At 39.0% G+C, this 16,520-nt stretch overlaps 1 protein-coding gene across 1 annotated transcript; it reads right to left on the reverse strand.

The window, feature by feature from the left end:
* Nucleotides 1–4,509: 4,509 nt before the first annotated feature.
* On the reverse strand, nt 4,510–16,429 carry kcnk3a (potassium channel, subfamily K, member 3a). The gene is made up of 2 exons (XM_057352921.1): nt 15,275–16,429; nt 4,510–7,731 (listed from the first exon to the last, which is right to left on the reverse strand). Exons 1-2 carry the CDS (start codon nt 15,741–15,743, stop codon nt 6,851–6,853), a joined length of 1,350 nt encoding a protein of 449 aa, XP_057208904.1. The 5' UTR covers nt 15,744–16,429; the 3' UTR covers nt 4,510–6,850.
* Nucleotides 16,430–16,520: the final 91 nt, after the last annotated feature.

The following is a 16,520-nucleotide window of genomic DNA, read 5'->3' on the forward strand; positions in this document are numbered from 1 at the left end:
TCTCGGTCATTTAATTGTGTCGGTCCTAAAACCTTGGACACCTTCAAACAGCATCTTAAGAAGAGACCTTCACTTTAACATATCCGCTTCCGTCTTCACGTTTTAAGTATGTGAGACTAATGATACTTATACTATGCTTTAAAAGTATGTACTCTTTTTGTACAGTTGAGTGCATAGCAAGAGTATGCATACTATGCGTCTCTTCATAAAGCATTTCTTATGTAACCTTTAGCATTATTAATCCGGCGAGTCAAGCATCAGATATTTCATTTAATAATTCAGTGTAGTTGGGGATAGCTCTTTAAGGGTCCTTTTTTCTAAATACTATGTACTAATGTACAAAATACTCATTTCAAATGTTCTTTTGGACGGATGGGATGCGAACGCAGCATAAAAAATATTTTTGGAAAACATACTTCAGATATCAATGGATTGATTTAACGAACCAATCAGAGCAAAATCCGAGGGCAGCGATTGGTTGTTTGGAGGAAAACGTGCCAGTTGTGTAAATCCCATTAAGCCTTATGAAGCGGCCTCATCCACACACACAAAAGATATCTGAAAAGCTCTTTTAAATAGGTCACAGCATTTGGAGCACGAGGCAACACCTGAGCTGTCAATCAAGATGATTTCTGCGTGCTGGTGATAAAACTGTAAAACACAAGCTGCAGCTGATGCTTAGATCTTACATTTGTGACTCAGGTAACACGTACCAAATGTCTGCAGATCAGACAATGACAGCTTATTCAAAATATATCCATTTATAAAGGGACCTTCACCCAAAGATGTCATCATTCATTTTGAGAAATATCTCCGTGGTTTTGTGTCCATACGATGGAAGTCTATGGGGGTTCTTTTCATTTTGGGGTGAACTATCCTTTAAACCCTTTAACTAATAGTCTCATCATTTCTTTTAATTCGCTTGTAACTTATATCGTCTTAACAGGTCAAAAAAGCTCAATTCGATCAGTTATCTAATGTAGATGTAGTTGATTTTCTATGTGTGTGAGACAGACGCAGGTGTTGTGGTGCAGTCGTGATCTCCAGCACATGTGCAGATGCAGTAGGCAGTGTTATATAAGCCAGTACTCTTCAGGCCCGAGGGCTGTGTCACATACATCTGAAGAAAAGCCCCACACTCTTACATGACCAACAAATCATGATTGAGCAAAAAAAAAACATGGAATACTTGTTGATGACTATTATTAAATGACTAATGTCTATTTTCAGTTACACATTATAATGATCTAATGCTCTTTTCTGACAAGTCAGCCTTTACAAAATCTACACAAACGTGTAACACAAATCAGTCTTTAAACAATATAGTTAACATGCATTTGTGAATATCTCACTATGTAGTATCCATTATTTTACCCATGGTATTTGTTGTAAAATTATGAAGACACGTATGGTCAGTCCGCAATAGATCCTACACTTTTACTTAAGGGTTTGCATGTACCCAATAATCAGATGTTTAAATCTTTCAATCTGCTTGAAGAGAGAAGAGATGCATTGTGGTGCTGAAGCGTGAGGGTATCTACTGTAGTCTCAGCTGGTTTTGATGTTAATAGAAGCTGAAGCTGGTGAAGTAAGAGGCTCTCTACAGAGACACTGATGTCACAGCTGTGTTTGTATTATTTAATGAAGAATCCCAAAGCTTTCCCTGCACTCTTTATACAATTCACATCTCTTTCACACTTTCCATGGGTTCATAAATGTCGCAAAACAATTCTTAAATGATACAGAGCCTAAAAAATGATACTAGTTATTTTATAATTATATACTGTATTCTTACACAACAGGATTGCATTATATATAGACTCTCTGTGTCTTTCAAGATGCTATTCATGATTTACTCATAGTAGTTGTTAATTCATTATTAAAAACAGGTGTATATTTTTTATCAGGTTCAGTATTTTCGGATTTGATTTATTTCTGATTTTCTGATGTTTTCTCATCTCAGATTTGCTCCTCTTATCACAGGTTCTGAGATCCTAAATATTCTTATTTTACCAAGATATTCCTTATATGTTACACAACGTGATTTTCTGGAATTAAAAAAAGCAGCCTGTATTTTACTTTCATCCTGCTAATGGTTTGTTTCCTTTTGTATGCGGTTAAGATTGGACGTTGCTGTTTGTACTTTGAAATGCCAACCTTCTCGAACATTCATCAGGATTATTCCAGAATATTAAAATGATTAATAGCTCCCATTCAGACAGCGTGACTTTCCCTCTTTTCCTCTTTTTGGCATTTTATGTGTTTTATGTTTTGAGGTTACAATGGAAGTAAATGTGGATCCTTTTCTACACTGTAAAATAATCCTGTAAAAAAACTGCTTTTTATGGCAGCTGGGGCACCAGAAATAATCCGTAAAATAAAAATAAATTAATTAAATTAAATTAATTAAATGTCAAATTAGATGGGTTTTCTGTGGTTTTTTTACACAGAAATTTTGTATCTAATTTGACAGTATTTGGCTCTAAAAACAGTACAATTTTACTTTACAAAATTGTCACGTATTTTTGAAATGCAGTAAAAAAATGTCAATAGACTGCAAATGTGCAAAATAACGTAATAAATGTACAAAAACTTCTGGTGCTGGAATATTACCGTTTTTTGCTGGATTTTTTTTACAGTGCAATTTATGTAGTGAGTTAAAGTGTCTAAAGGCAAATGGGGTTTGATGTACAAAAATGAAATCTAATTTGTTATTTTATGTGTTTCTTTTATCATTCCCACTGTAACCAGAAAACCCCAAAATATAACTTTTTTAAGAATCAGTGCTTTAATTTAAGGAAAGGTTTGAACTGACGTTAATATAAATAATTTTGAGGTGAACTATTCCTTTACATCAGCTAAAAGTGAGTGTTTTCTCATTTTATTGGGTAGTGTATTGAACGTAAATTAACCAAGTTTAATGCTTTAACCATAAAATGTAATAATCACTGGATCGGATAAATATCTCTCATTAATCAGCTTCAGTTTCTTTAGTCATTTTGTTAGCAGGATATTTCATGCAAAAAGTTAAGTTTCAGAAGTAGGTTTCCACACACATTTGGTAGCTGTGCTTCAATGCTTTAATGAGTCTCCTCCCACCCACTTTTCAAATCATTTCTGTGCCTCAGGGTGGATATTTTGTGTTGGCTCATTTCCAAACACACACACACACACACACAGAGAATGAAGGTTGGTGAGGGAGAGACACAGATGAAAATGAAGAAGATATGAACTGACAACTTTGCTGAGAAGGGACATTTTGACTCTTTTAAGGGGACGGGGGGAGGGTTGGCCTACTCGGGGCTGATGATGAAGAAAAATCCTCATTGACTCAACATTTTTAAGTGGAAAAAGACAGGACAGAAATATGGGGACCATGTTGTGATCTTTAATATAGGAAAGAGCAAACAAGGTAACCGCAGAAGTTTTATCATTCCTTACTAGCGTCAGGACAGCAATCCACAGGACAAGTGTGCTTATATTCAGGGGAGGACCCATTAGGCAAAGGTAGGCAATCACTTTGGGCCCCGAGCTACCAGGGGCCCCCAATAGGCAGGGGTGGATTTAACCAATAAGCCATGTCAGCAGCCACGTAAAGCCCCAAGGAATCCTCAAAATAGCCGGGATAACCCTGTTAAGGTTTTAAGGTTATTACATCGAATGCACCCCCATTATAGATTCGAGTGGACCATTCCATTAGCACCGTACATGTGCGAGACGAGTTCGACGCTACTTAGAGTAAATTAACGCAGCGGCAGAGTTAGTAGAGCTGCCCACAGCAAGAGTGTCATTTTGTGGTACATTAGCAGCAGAACAAGGTTAACGTTTCAGAGAAATAAAATAACGATGAAGAAAAAAGATGATTCACAAATGATAGTTGCCAAAGTCCCCACACAAACGCCAAAGTCCCCACACAAACTCCACCCTCTCCCGCCAGACGCAGCACTCTCCCGGCCACAACCAGTGTTAATGTGCCGGTGAGTATTTCTCCATGAACACCGACAACACAGTTATAATGACTGACGACCACAACATCTGGCAAACAAAGAGCGCTGTGCACTTGGTAGGAGAGGGCCAGTTCAAAGGTAGAAAGGTTGTACGACCTTGCTCCGATGCGCAGACCGATGGGCACGTATAACGACATAATATAATAACATCAAAGTACAGCACTAACGATTCGTACTAGTACAGAAATTGGTCACATTTAAATGCATGAAAGGTCGTAAACGTTGAGATCTCTAGTCCATGCCAACACAATCTCAATGTAACTTTGAGGAGGCTAATTAGTATTTGTACGTTTTAGTACGATTTGCTATTGCGCCAGTGATGGTTAGGTTAAGGGGCGGGGCTTCAGTCTTGCATTTTTCAATAATTGTACGTTTTTGTACAATTCACATCGTACATTCGGATACAAATGAACCACCTCGTAAACTACGTACAAATTCCTAAGGTCCGGCTGGCAAAGTAAATCTTTTAAGTAAACGAAGACAGAATGACGTGATAGTTTATGCACATTTTATTTCAACCACTTTGGATTTCTAAATATCATTTTGGACATCTTGATCATGTCCTGAATGGGCATGAACGCAGAAATGATGAAACATCTATAATGACAGTTAGTGTTATTAAAGGGTAAGCGGTGACTTTTCTATCTGTTACGCTACAATTACAAATGCATGAAAAGTTATAATAGTACAATCCACCATTTAAAAGTGCATCTACCTTGCATATCATCCAGTTTCCAAAAGTAAGAGATATTTATGATTTTGATAAAAGTGCAAAAAGTAAATAAAAATGTAAGTTGGTCCATTTGTGACCCTTGAAGCGTTAGTTCACTGGACAATTTGCTGTTAATTTACTTCTCGGGTCCTCAGGTGTCATGTCTTTGAGAGTCCAAAAACCGGATACAGGCAACGTAAAAGAAACTAACATTTCAACAATGTATTGATGATTAAGTACAGTATGTCTATAACTTGCCATTATGCGAAACAGTAAGTCAAACTTCAGATAGCAACATCTTCAAATCTTATTTAATAATAGTTATACAAGTTTACTAATTTTGTCTAATTGAGAAAAATATTTGAAAAAACTATTGCAGTTATAGTTGACATTCGCAACACATTACATCTTCTGTTCCAAATGAAACAAGATATTTTATGAGAAAAAGATGCATAAAAAGTGTGTTTTTCATGTGAAGTTGCAGTGGACTGTGGAGGAAACACTGCAGGCACACATACAGTATATGAGATGTGGACTAAAGGTCAAGTTCACCGTCAGAAGCATCTCAACACAGTTGACTGCATTATTGTTGTAACCTTTATAACGTCAATGCTAACCCACATTATTGGATGGTTACAATGGTAATCTACAATAAAGACTAAGTAGCTATTTGATGTCAACCAATAGCCCAGAGACATGAGATGTCAATGAATGTTTCAAAGGCAAAGCAAGTTATTGGACTTTGATAAAAGATTACAAAGACAAACATTTGATTTCTTCCTTAGAATGATGGGAGCTCATGCACAATATGACCAGGAGTGTGTATTAGAAAAGTCCATTTTGATTTTATATTGACCTGGCTTCAGCCCTGAAGCTAGTTTTAACCTAAAGTGCAAGTACAGTATAAACAATTTTAACTCTACAACTGTAAAAATCAAAGCCTTAAAGTCATCGCCAAAGTAAAATGTCACAATAGCTACAATAATGGATTACACAATGCAAAAAAACCCAACAAACAAACCTGGTGATAGATTAGAGTTACGGATGTATAAACCATAGATATACATACAGTAGATGCCTCATAAGCAGCTGTTTATGGGCCGCAATGCAAATGTCATCCGCCGTATTGGAACAGTCAAGCTGGTTTGTTGGTCGTTTCACTGCCAACGTTTTAAGAAAGAACATGGCCAACCAGTGCTGGCATTTTAATAATTTCCACAAAACATTGATTTTATTTTTGAAGAATGTTCCTCTTGCGTTACCTTTTAGTTATAAAAATGTTTCCAGTTTTTTTAAACATTGTATTAACGTTTTTGCTTGGTTATGGAAACTTTATTAAACGTTCCAGTTATGTAAACATTCCCACAATTTTTGTACAATCAGAGGCTGAAAACTCATTTTGAGTGTCAACAGCAACTTTGATGAACTATTGATTGTTCCAAAATGGCGGACACATGTCGTGTCTGGAGCGGCTGAATGTGGCATCTATACGTATATATCTATGGTATAAATGGTCTATGTTACAGCTAAGAAAGAAATGCTGTGTTTAAATAAAAATGAGAAAAATGAGTTGGAGGGACGATTAAACTTAAAGCTAAAATGTGGAAGAAAGCATAACATTGTTAGTGTAGTTATCATTTAAAATATTTCTTTAAACTATTTTATATTATTACTATTATTTTACAAACTGCTATCATTTTATATCTCAAAATAGTTTCCCCTGCAAATACGACAGGATCATTACATACTCCCTATTGAGGCTGTCGCACCACAACATTAGATACTCACCAGTGAAAGTCAAAACCAGAAAAGTCTTATTCTTTGGAAGTTTGAACTGTTGGTTTTGAAAACCCTGCTTTTGTTTCCATCTCCCCTTAATGCTCAACAGAGAGCTAGGAGTTTGGGTTCGACCCTTTCTCCAAAACCTCAATGCGTACTTGACAAAATGTAGGCTGTTTTTTATTGCAAACCGCTACTGTCTGCTTACAGTCTGCCCTCTTCAGTCCACAACTACATTAGATGTAATGAAAGAGGATCCAAACCGTGAAGCAGCAGTACGTCAACCCCAAATACAACAGTGGTTGGTTTTGTAAGGCGAAAGAGATTCACATGCCACGCATCCTCCGGCGCACTAGATGGAGCTGCGGCGTTTGGAGAGTCTTTGGTAATGCGCCGGGCTCAGCAGGCCAGTGTACACCGAACTGGCCGCGGAGTGCTCCTGCAAGGCACTGCAGACACAGCCGTTGGAGTGCAGGGCGTCGGAGGTCTCGCTGTGCTCCATGTAGGTGTCCGAAGTGGACAGATCGTGAGATATGATCATGGGAATCGAGTAGCGCATCTTCTCCTGACTTTTGTACCAGAGACAGGAGCACATGGATTGGAAATGCAGCACTTCGGCGTAGACATTACACAACCCTTTCCCCGACCCTCCGGCGGCGGAAGAGGATGGCGGGTCGGCCATGCAGTGGTTGACCCCCGCGGCACTCGCCTGCCTGCTGCGGGACAGCAGGGTGCGCTGCTCGGCGTCGCGCCGCTCGTCCTCAGCATTCATGGTCATGAAGCGAAGCACCACCAGGTTGAGGAAGGCGCCGATGACCGTGAGGCCGGTCAGGATGTACATGAAGCTGAAGGCTACGTACTGGGGGTTGTTCTGCAGGGCGTTATCCTTCTGCAGGGCCACGTAGTCCCCGAAGCCGATGGTGGTGAGCGTTATGAAGCAGTAATAGTACGCGTGAAAGAAGCTCCAGTCTTCGTAGCGGGAGAAGGCCGCCGCCCCCACGCACAGCGTGCTCATGCAGGATATCAAGCCGATGCACACCATATTGGCCATGGAGACCTCGGTGTGTCGAAGGCTGAGACACTTTTTGAGACGGTGAAGCAGGTACTTCACGAAGGTGTTGATGCGTTCGCCCAGGCTTTGGAACATAACAAGGGTGAGGGGGATCCCCAGGAGAGCGTAGAACATGCAGAACACTTTTCCACCATCGGTGCTGGGGGCCGCGTGCCCATACCCTGCAAACAATAAATGGAGAGAGATTAGTTTAACAGTGACAGTCTAAAGCAACCACAAACAGTTTGGGTGTCTTCCTTAAAGGTGCAATGTGGAGATTTTAGCGGCATCTAGTGGTGAGATTGCGAATTGCAACCAACGGCTCACGTTTCCCTTTCGGAGCACTAGGGTGGCTGACACGGGACAAAGATGTCGCCACATTTTCACTTCTTTGCTGATGGAGATAACGAATTTACGCATCACGCTCTGTAGAGCAGTTTGTCCGTTTAGAGCTACCGTAGAAACAACATGGAGAATTCCATGTAAGGGGACCCGCGGTGTATGTAGATAGAAATAAATCATTCTAATTAATAATTAAAACATAACGCTTCATTATGTAAGGTCTTTATACACCTCTGCAGACATTGTTATGTATATTATATTGCATTTCTTTAAATAGATCCTTCTTAATATCACACACAGCACCTTTAAAAACACAATAAAGAGAGAATGACTGCGTGTCCACAAGCATGAAAGCCGGTCCGATTATTTGATACGTACATTTGAAACTTTGGACACGTACCATAATGAACGGATCAGCTCTTGTGACATCTGAATTTACAACCTGTCAGTTACCAGCACAGATCCGTAACCTCAAGCTTTCACACATTTAACACTTTCAATTGCTACCGGAGGAAACAGATTAGCTTTCAAAATAAACATTTTCCTTTCTGTCCAAAAGAGGAAGTAGAACAACTGCTTTTTACTTTATTGTATATTTTGTATATTTTGCCTTGAAGTTTTATCTTCACAGAGGTGTATTGTGTTTCTAAACCATCCTTTGAATGGCTGTGATTAATTGATAGAATTTTAGGGACTGATCACAATGACTCATTTATAATTTAACTGTGACAAAAATGTTTATTTTTAGTGTTTTTTAGGATATGCCATAAGAACAGTGCATATTATATTATTCCCGGCTAATATAATACAGACATTTATGAAAATTTATAGATGTGGACCAATCTAGACATCCATACGTACTTGTGAAGACATAAGATACGATGAAACAACAATAAGGAAAATTAGAGTAATAATTAGAGATGCACCTGAACTAAATTTCTTCACCGATACCGATAGTCGAATGTTCAGAGTGATATCTGCCGAAACCGATTCTGAAGATTAAATGAATATTTCTTAACTTTGTGAATGTTATTAATTCACATAATGACTATTAATATTGAACATCAAACTGGTGATGTTTCTTAACATTTTGGCCGATTAATGCATTGACCGATATTGATTTTAGGCCGATATATCGGTGCATCTCTAGTAAAAATAATACAATTTATGATTTTATGAAATTCAATTGTTTGTTCTCTCAAGTTAAAATTTCAGTCATCTCTCACATCATTTGTTTCCAGCTAACAGTGACACTATTGTAGTTTTGCCTTCTTTCAAAAAGTGAATTTTCTCAATCTTACTGATAAAACACACTTGTAAGTATATTTTCATTGCACCACAATCACGTCCAGTTGATTCTTTCATAGAAGCAATCATGAATTATTTCGTACAAACCATCTTGAATACACAGGACTGATGTTTAGAGCTCATTTTCATGTATCTGCTTCTCTTCATCCATTCAGCTTACATCTCCCAAAATAACTCATCAAACTTATGGCCGAATGTGCTGCAGTCACAGCAAATCCATTCAGTAGTTCAACACACATTCCGAGGATTAAATACTTAGAGAAGGTGTGTGTGTGTGTGTGGTGCTGGGGGAAGTCATTGTGCGAAATAAAGGATTAACGATGTCTGCCTTTGGTTAAATCAAAATATAACCCATATTAAGAAAAACAGGACAGCTGGTTCAGCACGTTAATATCTATAGGTGAAATCTATGAAGCTTAGAGCGTGTGTGTGTGTGTTAAAGATAGATCAAAGACGGATCTGGAAAACATCCACCTTTATTAGAATTACATCACTGTCAGCTCACCAACCCTAAATCTAGGATTAATACAATTATAATCAGATTATTTTAGGGCACGTGTTAATCTTACAGGGCCTTCCACTGATGTTACACCACACTGACTCGTGTTGTATTTATCAATATACAGCATGATATTTATATTATTGTGTCTTTTAATGTGTGTGTGCGTGCACGTGCTGAGCAGCTATGTTTAGGATGTGTAACTCTAGCAGCGTTTGAGGGCTTGACATACTCCGGTCAGATGTCCCGCTGCTGTCACTTTTAATCTTTCACATCTTCTCGAAAAATGCGAGAAAGGCAAAGCAGTTGTGCGGTTATATAATGCTGTTTGTGTTTCGCTTTTACGTAAGACTTCATTTGGCTTCTTGATTATAAATGTCCGACTCCCTTCTGTGAATTACAATCGAAGCATTTACAATATATTCCATCGTTAGCGCAAATGCTTTTTGTTTTCCTTGAATAGAATGCAAATGTATTCGTTACAATCAGCTGTATAACCACAACCACAGTTGTGGGAGTTGCTGTTGAAAAAAAAAATATATACTGTAGTTTTACAGCATTTTACCGTTTATATTTTTGAAATGCGGTAAAAATGTTAAATTACAGAAATAAACTGCAAAATTGGGTGTAAAATATGAATTGCATGAAATAAACATGTCATTTTACATTACAACAAAATTATTTTACATTTTCTCAGAATATTACGTTTTTAACAGGTTTTTTTTACAGTGTACTGAACCTACAGTATGCATGTATGCAATATTTATCTAATGATGTCATTTATACCCATAAATGACACCATGATATATTTGAGAATTCGTGAATCACTGTAGATCAACTTGTTTTAAATGATGTATGGTTCTGCCCCATCTTGTCTTGCTTTTCTTGACCTAGTGGCAGAACCATGACAGAACCTCTATTTTTACGTGGAGAGAGAAGTTTTGGCCCACTTGGCCTTCCACATTCTCCTTCTCACCGGTGTCGCGTCTCTGTTCCCGCCCTATCGTCTCGTTATTGCCTGTTAATGATTTCATGCCCCGCACCTGTCCCTCTTGATTTGTCCCCTTATTTAATATTTAATGCCCCTGTGTCCTCTGTCTTGTGCTGGATCATTGTTGTGTCGTGTTCACGTCGTTGTGGTGAGTTCCTGTTGTGTAGTCAGTTTAGTTTATTGTGGTTATGTCAAGTGTTGTTATTATTTCTAGTCTAGTTAGTCCCTGTCGTCGTTGCTATGTTTTGTTATGTTCCCCATCGTGGGTTTTTGTTTTGTCCTTGTTTTATAATTATTAAAGTCTTGTTTAACCCCTTACCTCCCGTCTGCACTTGGGTCTTTTGTCTGTGTCTCACCCGAGAACCATGACAGGTATTACAGTAATAGTGCTGTATAAGATAAACAGACGTGTATCGCTGAATGCAAAATTGCCGATGTCTGTGCAAGGGCATCAATGATGCCACATGTCACTTTGGATGAAAATGTATCTACGCACACAAGCATCTCACACCAGAGAACAGAGCCATCCAAAAACACACATCACAAGGCCCCGTTCACTTTAAACATCTGTTTATCCTCCAGCAGGAGTTCAGCTGGCTGGTGATGTGTGAAGCATCCATACTTTATTTCTTTACACTCAAGTACCCTTTCACTGACATCAGATCAGTCAGATTTACATACCCACAACTTCCCGGACGTCACAATTCTTATTGTTATATAACAATTACGACAAATTGATGTGCGGTAAGATGACACAAATAAAACGTTTGGCTGTTTTCATATGAGTTCTGAAACTTACTTTTGATCTTTTGACTCAGATCTTCTTTATGTCAAAAGATCAAGGAAAACCGGATTTCTCAACCCTCCGTAATAACAGAATAATAACGTGTGTTATTTTTTCTATACAAAAAGTGAGCAATAGGAGACCTTGAGATCATCTTATGAGATTTTGTACTCAGACACCAAAATCTGGCCAAGATACTAAAAGTCCAAACAATCTGAACTATGATATTACAGCATGACATTTTTTTTTAAAGCTTTTTTAAAGGGTATGTCAACATTTAACTAATTTTCGGTCTATTTTTATATCGCCTAAGGAATCTTATGAGAAACCTCTGAAACGCAGTTGAAAAGTAAACGAAGCGTGACAGGAACTCCGAAGAGTTCCTTGAAATAAATCGAAATGAACTTCAATAAAAGCGTCCTTTGGGAAAATACAGATACATATATCATCGGTTTACAGGGCGGAGTATTTTTAAACCCGTGGGCCAACTGCAAGTATACAAGTGCCTACTTTTGTAGGATTTGATTGTGAGTTGAAAATATATTTATGAGAGCAGATAACACACACGAGAAGATGTTCATGAGAGGCATCTACTGATGTTTGGGAACACAGGACAAAGGACATGTTTTATGTCTACAACTGTCTTAGCCCTTTATGTACAGTACTGATGCTGTGCAGGTGGCTGGTGTTTTGTAAATAGACTTTGGGTGGCATATAAAAAATACTTTTTAGCTGGACTGGTCTTATAACACATACGATACATAACAAATAACAAACCCGTCAGTGTTTAGTATAAATAAAAAAGCCTTCGTGGTCCCTCCATTGTCCCTTTGAGTCCGGACGCTCAGAGCTGTCAGGCTGACCGACAGATTGTCTATGTGAAAAATGTCCCCGAATGTATAAAGTGCAAAAAGCCAAAGATTCCGACTGATGTATGACCCGCTGCTCTGCTGGCCAGGAGGGTATTTATTTGTACAGATCACATTCTTTCCATCCAAAACACTCCTTCCCTGCAGAGGAGGGCAAGAGAGACGCTCGCGTCCCGCTGTACTGTCGCTGGACCCTGCAACTCGATTGATCCCACGACTCAACTCATCAACATCTTTCAAACTCAACCTTCAGAAACCGCAGACGTGTGGGGAACCAAAAAAAGACGTTTTTGAAACGTTGTGAAAATGCCTTTTCCAAATCAGTGTTAAATTTTTAGGTTTTGCTTAGCCAAGGGCGTATATGAAAGAAAGTTTAGAGAAGAAATCTTTTTAATGAGATTAAATGGAACGCAAATGCAAACTTTTCTTAAGTCATTTTTGTCTCACATATTTCTCCTGAGAGGCAGAAATCTCACAAATGTCTCCATTAGAGTTTCAGTAGAGATGTCAACAACGTCTCAAACTGAGCTCAGATTTGTCAAGTCTGCAATCAAAAGTCAATATTATGAAAGATCTCAATATCAACTCAGACATTTCTCATCAAATTGACCCAATCCAGATTATTTTACCTCGTCAGTCTACATTCATTTTACACCTCCATCACTCTTCATGTGTTTGAACTAGTGCTGTCAAATCGATTAATCACGATTAATCGATTCCAAAATAAATGTCTGTGTTTATAGAATACATGTGTGGTGTGCATATTTATTTGTATATATATATATATATAACTGCACACACATATACATGTATATACGTATAACAAATATTTACCTAAACATATAGCTTCATTACATATAAAGTTTAAAATACTTCAAATATGATTTACATGATGTACAACTATAAATGAATATGACTTATATTTCTTAAATATATAAATGTATGTTTGTGTATTTATATATAAATATGCCCGCCCCACACACGCATACCGGAAGAGGTGTAAGTGAGGTCAGCAGGGGGTGCTCACCCTGTGGTCTGTGTGGGTCCTAATGCCCCAGTACAGTGACGGGGACACTATACTGTCAAAAAGCACCGTCCTTCGGATGAGACGTTAAACCGAGGTCCTGACTCTCTGTGGTCATTAAAAATCCCAGGATGTCCTTCGATTAATAGTAGGGGTGTAATCCCGGTATCCTGGCCAAATTTGCCCATTCGCCTCTAAACATCATGGCCTCCTAATCATCCCCATGTATACCAATTGGCTTGGTTAAAAAACTGTCTCTTCTCCACCAATAAGATGGTGTGTGGTGGGCGTTCTGGCGCAATATGGCTGCCGTCGCATCATCCAGGTGGATGCTGCACATTGGTGGTGGTTGAGGAGATTCCCCCTTTCCATGTAAAAGCGCTTTGAGTGCCCAGGCAGAAAAGCGCTATATAAATGTAATGAATTATAATTATTATACCGTATATTATGTAAACACAAGTATTCAAATCGATTAATCGCGATTAATCGGTTTGTTAGCACTAATTTGAACTATTTTTATTACTCCTAAGCAATTTTAGAAGAAACATCTGAGACTTGCTACTTAAATAAAACACAATGGAGAGCAATGAAAGACCAACCTCTGAGCTTGCCAACCGGCTGGCCACCTGTGCAGTTGGCAGCAAGCATGTAACCAAATATCATAACCGCGGGGAGGGACAGATAAGGACCCACATCAAGCATTATTCAGAATATTGTAGGACCTCGCCCGCTTTTTAGTGGTTACGGCTCCGGGTGACAGTACAAAAGTGTGGGCTCATAATTCTGATCCTAAATGTCCACTAGACTAATGGATCAGGTTAGCTCAGGTTATAGTGTATTAACTGATACCGCAGATAGTAAACAGTGCCATGTTTACAGAGTGTCCTGCATTGACAATAAGGCACTGGCAGCCTGGTTGCTTTACTGATGATTAGATTACTCATGCCAAGTGTACGCAGTAACCTGATCTATAGGAGGCACATGAAACAGACCTTACTACGTGTTCAAAAGCATACTTGATCATGGAAGAATTGCATGCATTGAGCTGTGTGAACTAGTTTACAGCACATGACATCATGAAGCGAGTTTTTTCAACTTCAAGATTTTTGGTTAACATAGTGCAGTTTTGTGCTTTTTTGCAGTTTTTTTACAAATGTTTTTTGTAGCTAGTAAATAAAATAGTATACTACGTACATCTCATATTTAAAAAAAAATCAAGAATTTGTATAACATGTGGATGAAGTATAGAAATTCACACTGCGAGACACTGCTGTCACGGATTGACATGTCACATCAACTACCCATTGACCACTGCCAAGACGCGCACACACACACACAGAGAGAGAGAGCGAGAGAGAGATCACTGAACATGGTCTGTCAGTCTTTGGATTAATTAAAGGAGCGTGTACGCATCCTAGTCATGTTGACTACTAAGTGATCTTAAGGAGCTGTCCAGTGTCATATACACACTACAGAGGCAATACTCAACATTTTTAGTAAGCTAAAGACTTCAGCGGCATAGACGCCTCAAGGAAGCAAAATACCTTTATGGAGGGTGTGTAAATAAAAGTGTTCACATTGTCCTTGTGTGTTATTTTACATACATCATGCACAAGCTTGGTAAAGTGAATGAGTATTTTAAAAGCTAACTTACATCTTACACGAATAAAAGGTCAGTAATTCAACATATTTGAAAACATTTCTTATTTTTTATTAACAGTATTTTACATGTCAGTAGTATGAAAAACCCAAAAATTATTGCACGTTATTGCAATACAGTGCCACGGGAGTCCCCAAATTTCTAAGAATCATTTACGCATATTTGGCTCGTCTCGTTTAAAGAAAAAATGACATCCCTAAAAAGTTTGTCCTGTCACACACAGGCAGTACGTCGAGTTTCTGTCCTACCTATGGTGGTGATGACGGTGATGGCGAAGTAAAAGGATCCCGCGAACCTCCACTGGACCCCAGCCTTGTGCGGCTTGAGCTGGAGCACGACCCTCTCCAGCTCGTCAAAATGCACTCTGCTCAGATTGTACTTGTCCATCAGCTCCTGTTTGCGACCGTCCAGGACCTTCTTCTGGGTGGTCTCCATCGTCGACTCCAAAGCGTCAAAAACGGCCGCCCCGACGAGCAGATACGTGAAAGTGCATATGATCAACACCAGGGTCCTGATGTTTTGTCTCTTCATGATCAGAGCGAACGAAACGAGCGGCAAACTTTGAGGACTGATGGAGATGAAGGAGCACCGAGCTGTTTCATTGCGACAGACAGACAGCGAGGAGTGAAGCGATGAGCTGTCCTTCAGCACCACGGGTGGACATGTGCCTATCGAGTCAACACATCGCGCTCTTCTTTCATCTCTGTAGCCTCCCATCGAGTGTTATACAACATGCCTTTTGAAAAGGACTTCTTCTGTAAAGGATCTTTTCACTATTGGATGGATTTCGTGCCATAGCCTATTATTAAAAAATGACAAGGCTTTAGAAGCGATTCCGATCAATAATTGAGTTTAATGTAATGAGCTCTCTTTGTATTGTTCATTCTAACGACATGTCTTCCTGTAGGATGCTGTAAGTGAGACTAAATGAATTAGTAATCAGATCATCGCTGTCCAGATTTCAGACCACCGATATCCCAAAATAGTGTGCAAAATACGTGACATGTGTTAAAGAACATGTATGCACCAACCACTGGTTCAGGATGAGATCTTTTCAATTCCTTGAGGAAAATAACCTTGGTTTTTGAGATTCTGTGAGGTCATCCTATCCTCAGGGGAAAGGACAGACGATGGATTGCAATTAAATTGATTTTTCCTGTCTAAATGTGTCGATATATGTCGTCATTCAGTCAACAGCAACCTGTGAGATAATTACAGCGGAATTTCAGCGCAGACTCACCTGTGATCTTTAGCTGCACAAGCGGCGACTGTCCGCGAGAGGGCGCGCTCGTGCAATATCCGTCAACTCTTGGCACGTTAAATCTTTCAGTATTACACTGCGCAGTGTTTTGTGCGGTTTTGATTTGTTTGGTTAACTTTGAAAACGTTGCGGTCAGTTTCACGAGCAAACAAAGGCTTAAACCGTGTCCTTGTTGTATGTTTTTATTTACATGTTGCCCACAGCGTTTATCTGTCGTTCAAATCACACCTGTA

This window comes from Triplophysa rosa, linkage group LG15 (genome assembly GCF_024868665.1).
Source record: "Triplophysa rosa linkage group LG15, Trosa_1v2, whole genome shotgun sequence".
In the NCBI taxonomy this organism is placed as follows: domain Eukaryota; kingdom Metazoa; phylum Chordata; class Actinopteri; order Cypriniformes; family Nemacheilidae; genus Triplophysa; species Triplophysa rosa.

Excerpts from the sequence above, each read along its gene's own strand:
- kcnk3a (XM_057352921.1), bottom strand. The coding sequence starts at position 15,743 with ATGGGAGGCTACAGAGATGAAAGAAGAGCGCGATGTGTTGACTCGATA. Across the intron at positions 7,732-15,274 it reads CACCGTCATCACCACCATAG|GGTATGGGCACGCGGCCCCC; the intron begins GTAGGACAGAAA and ends TATTGTTTGCAG.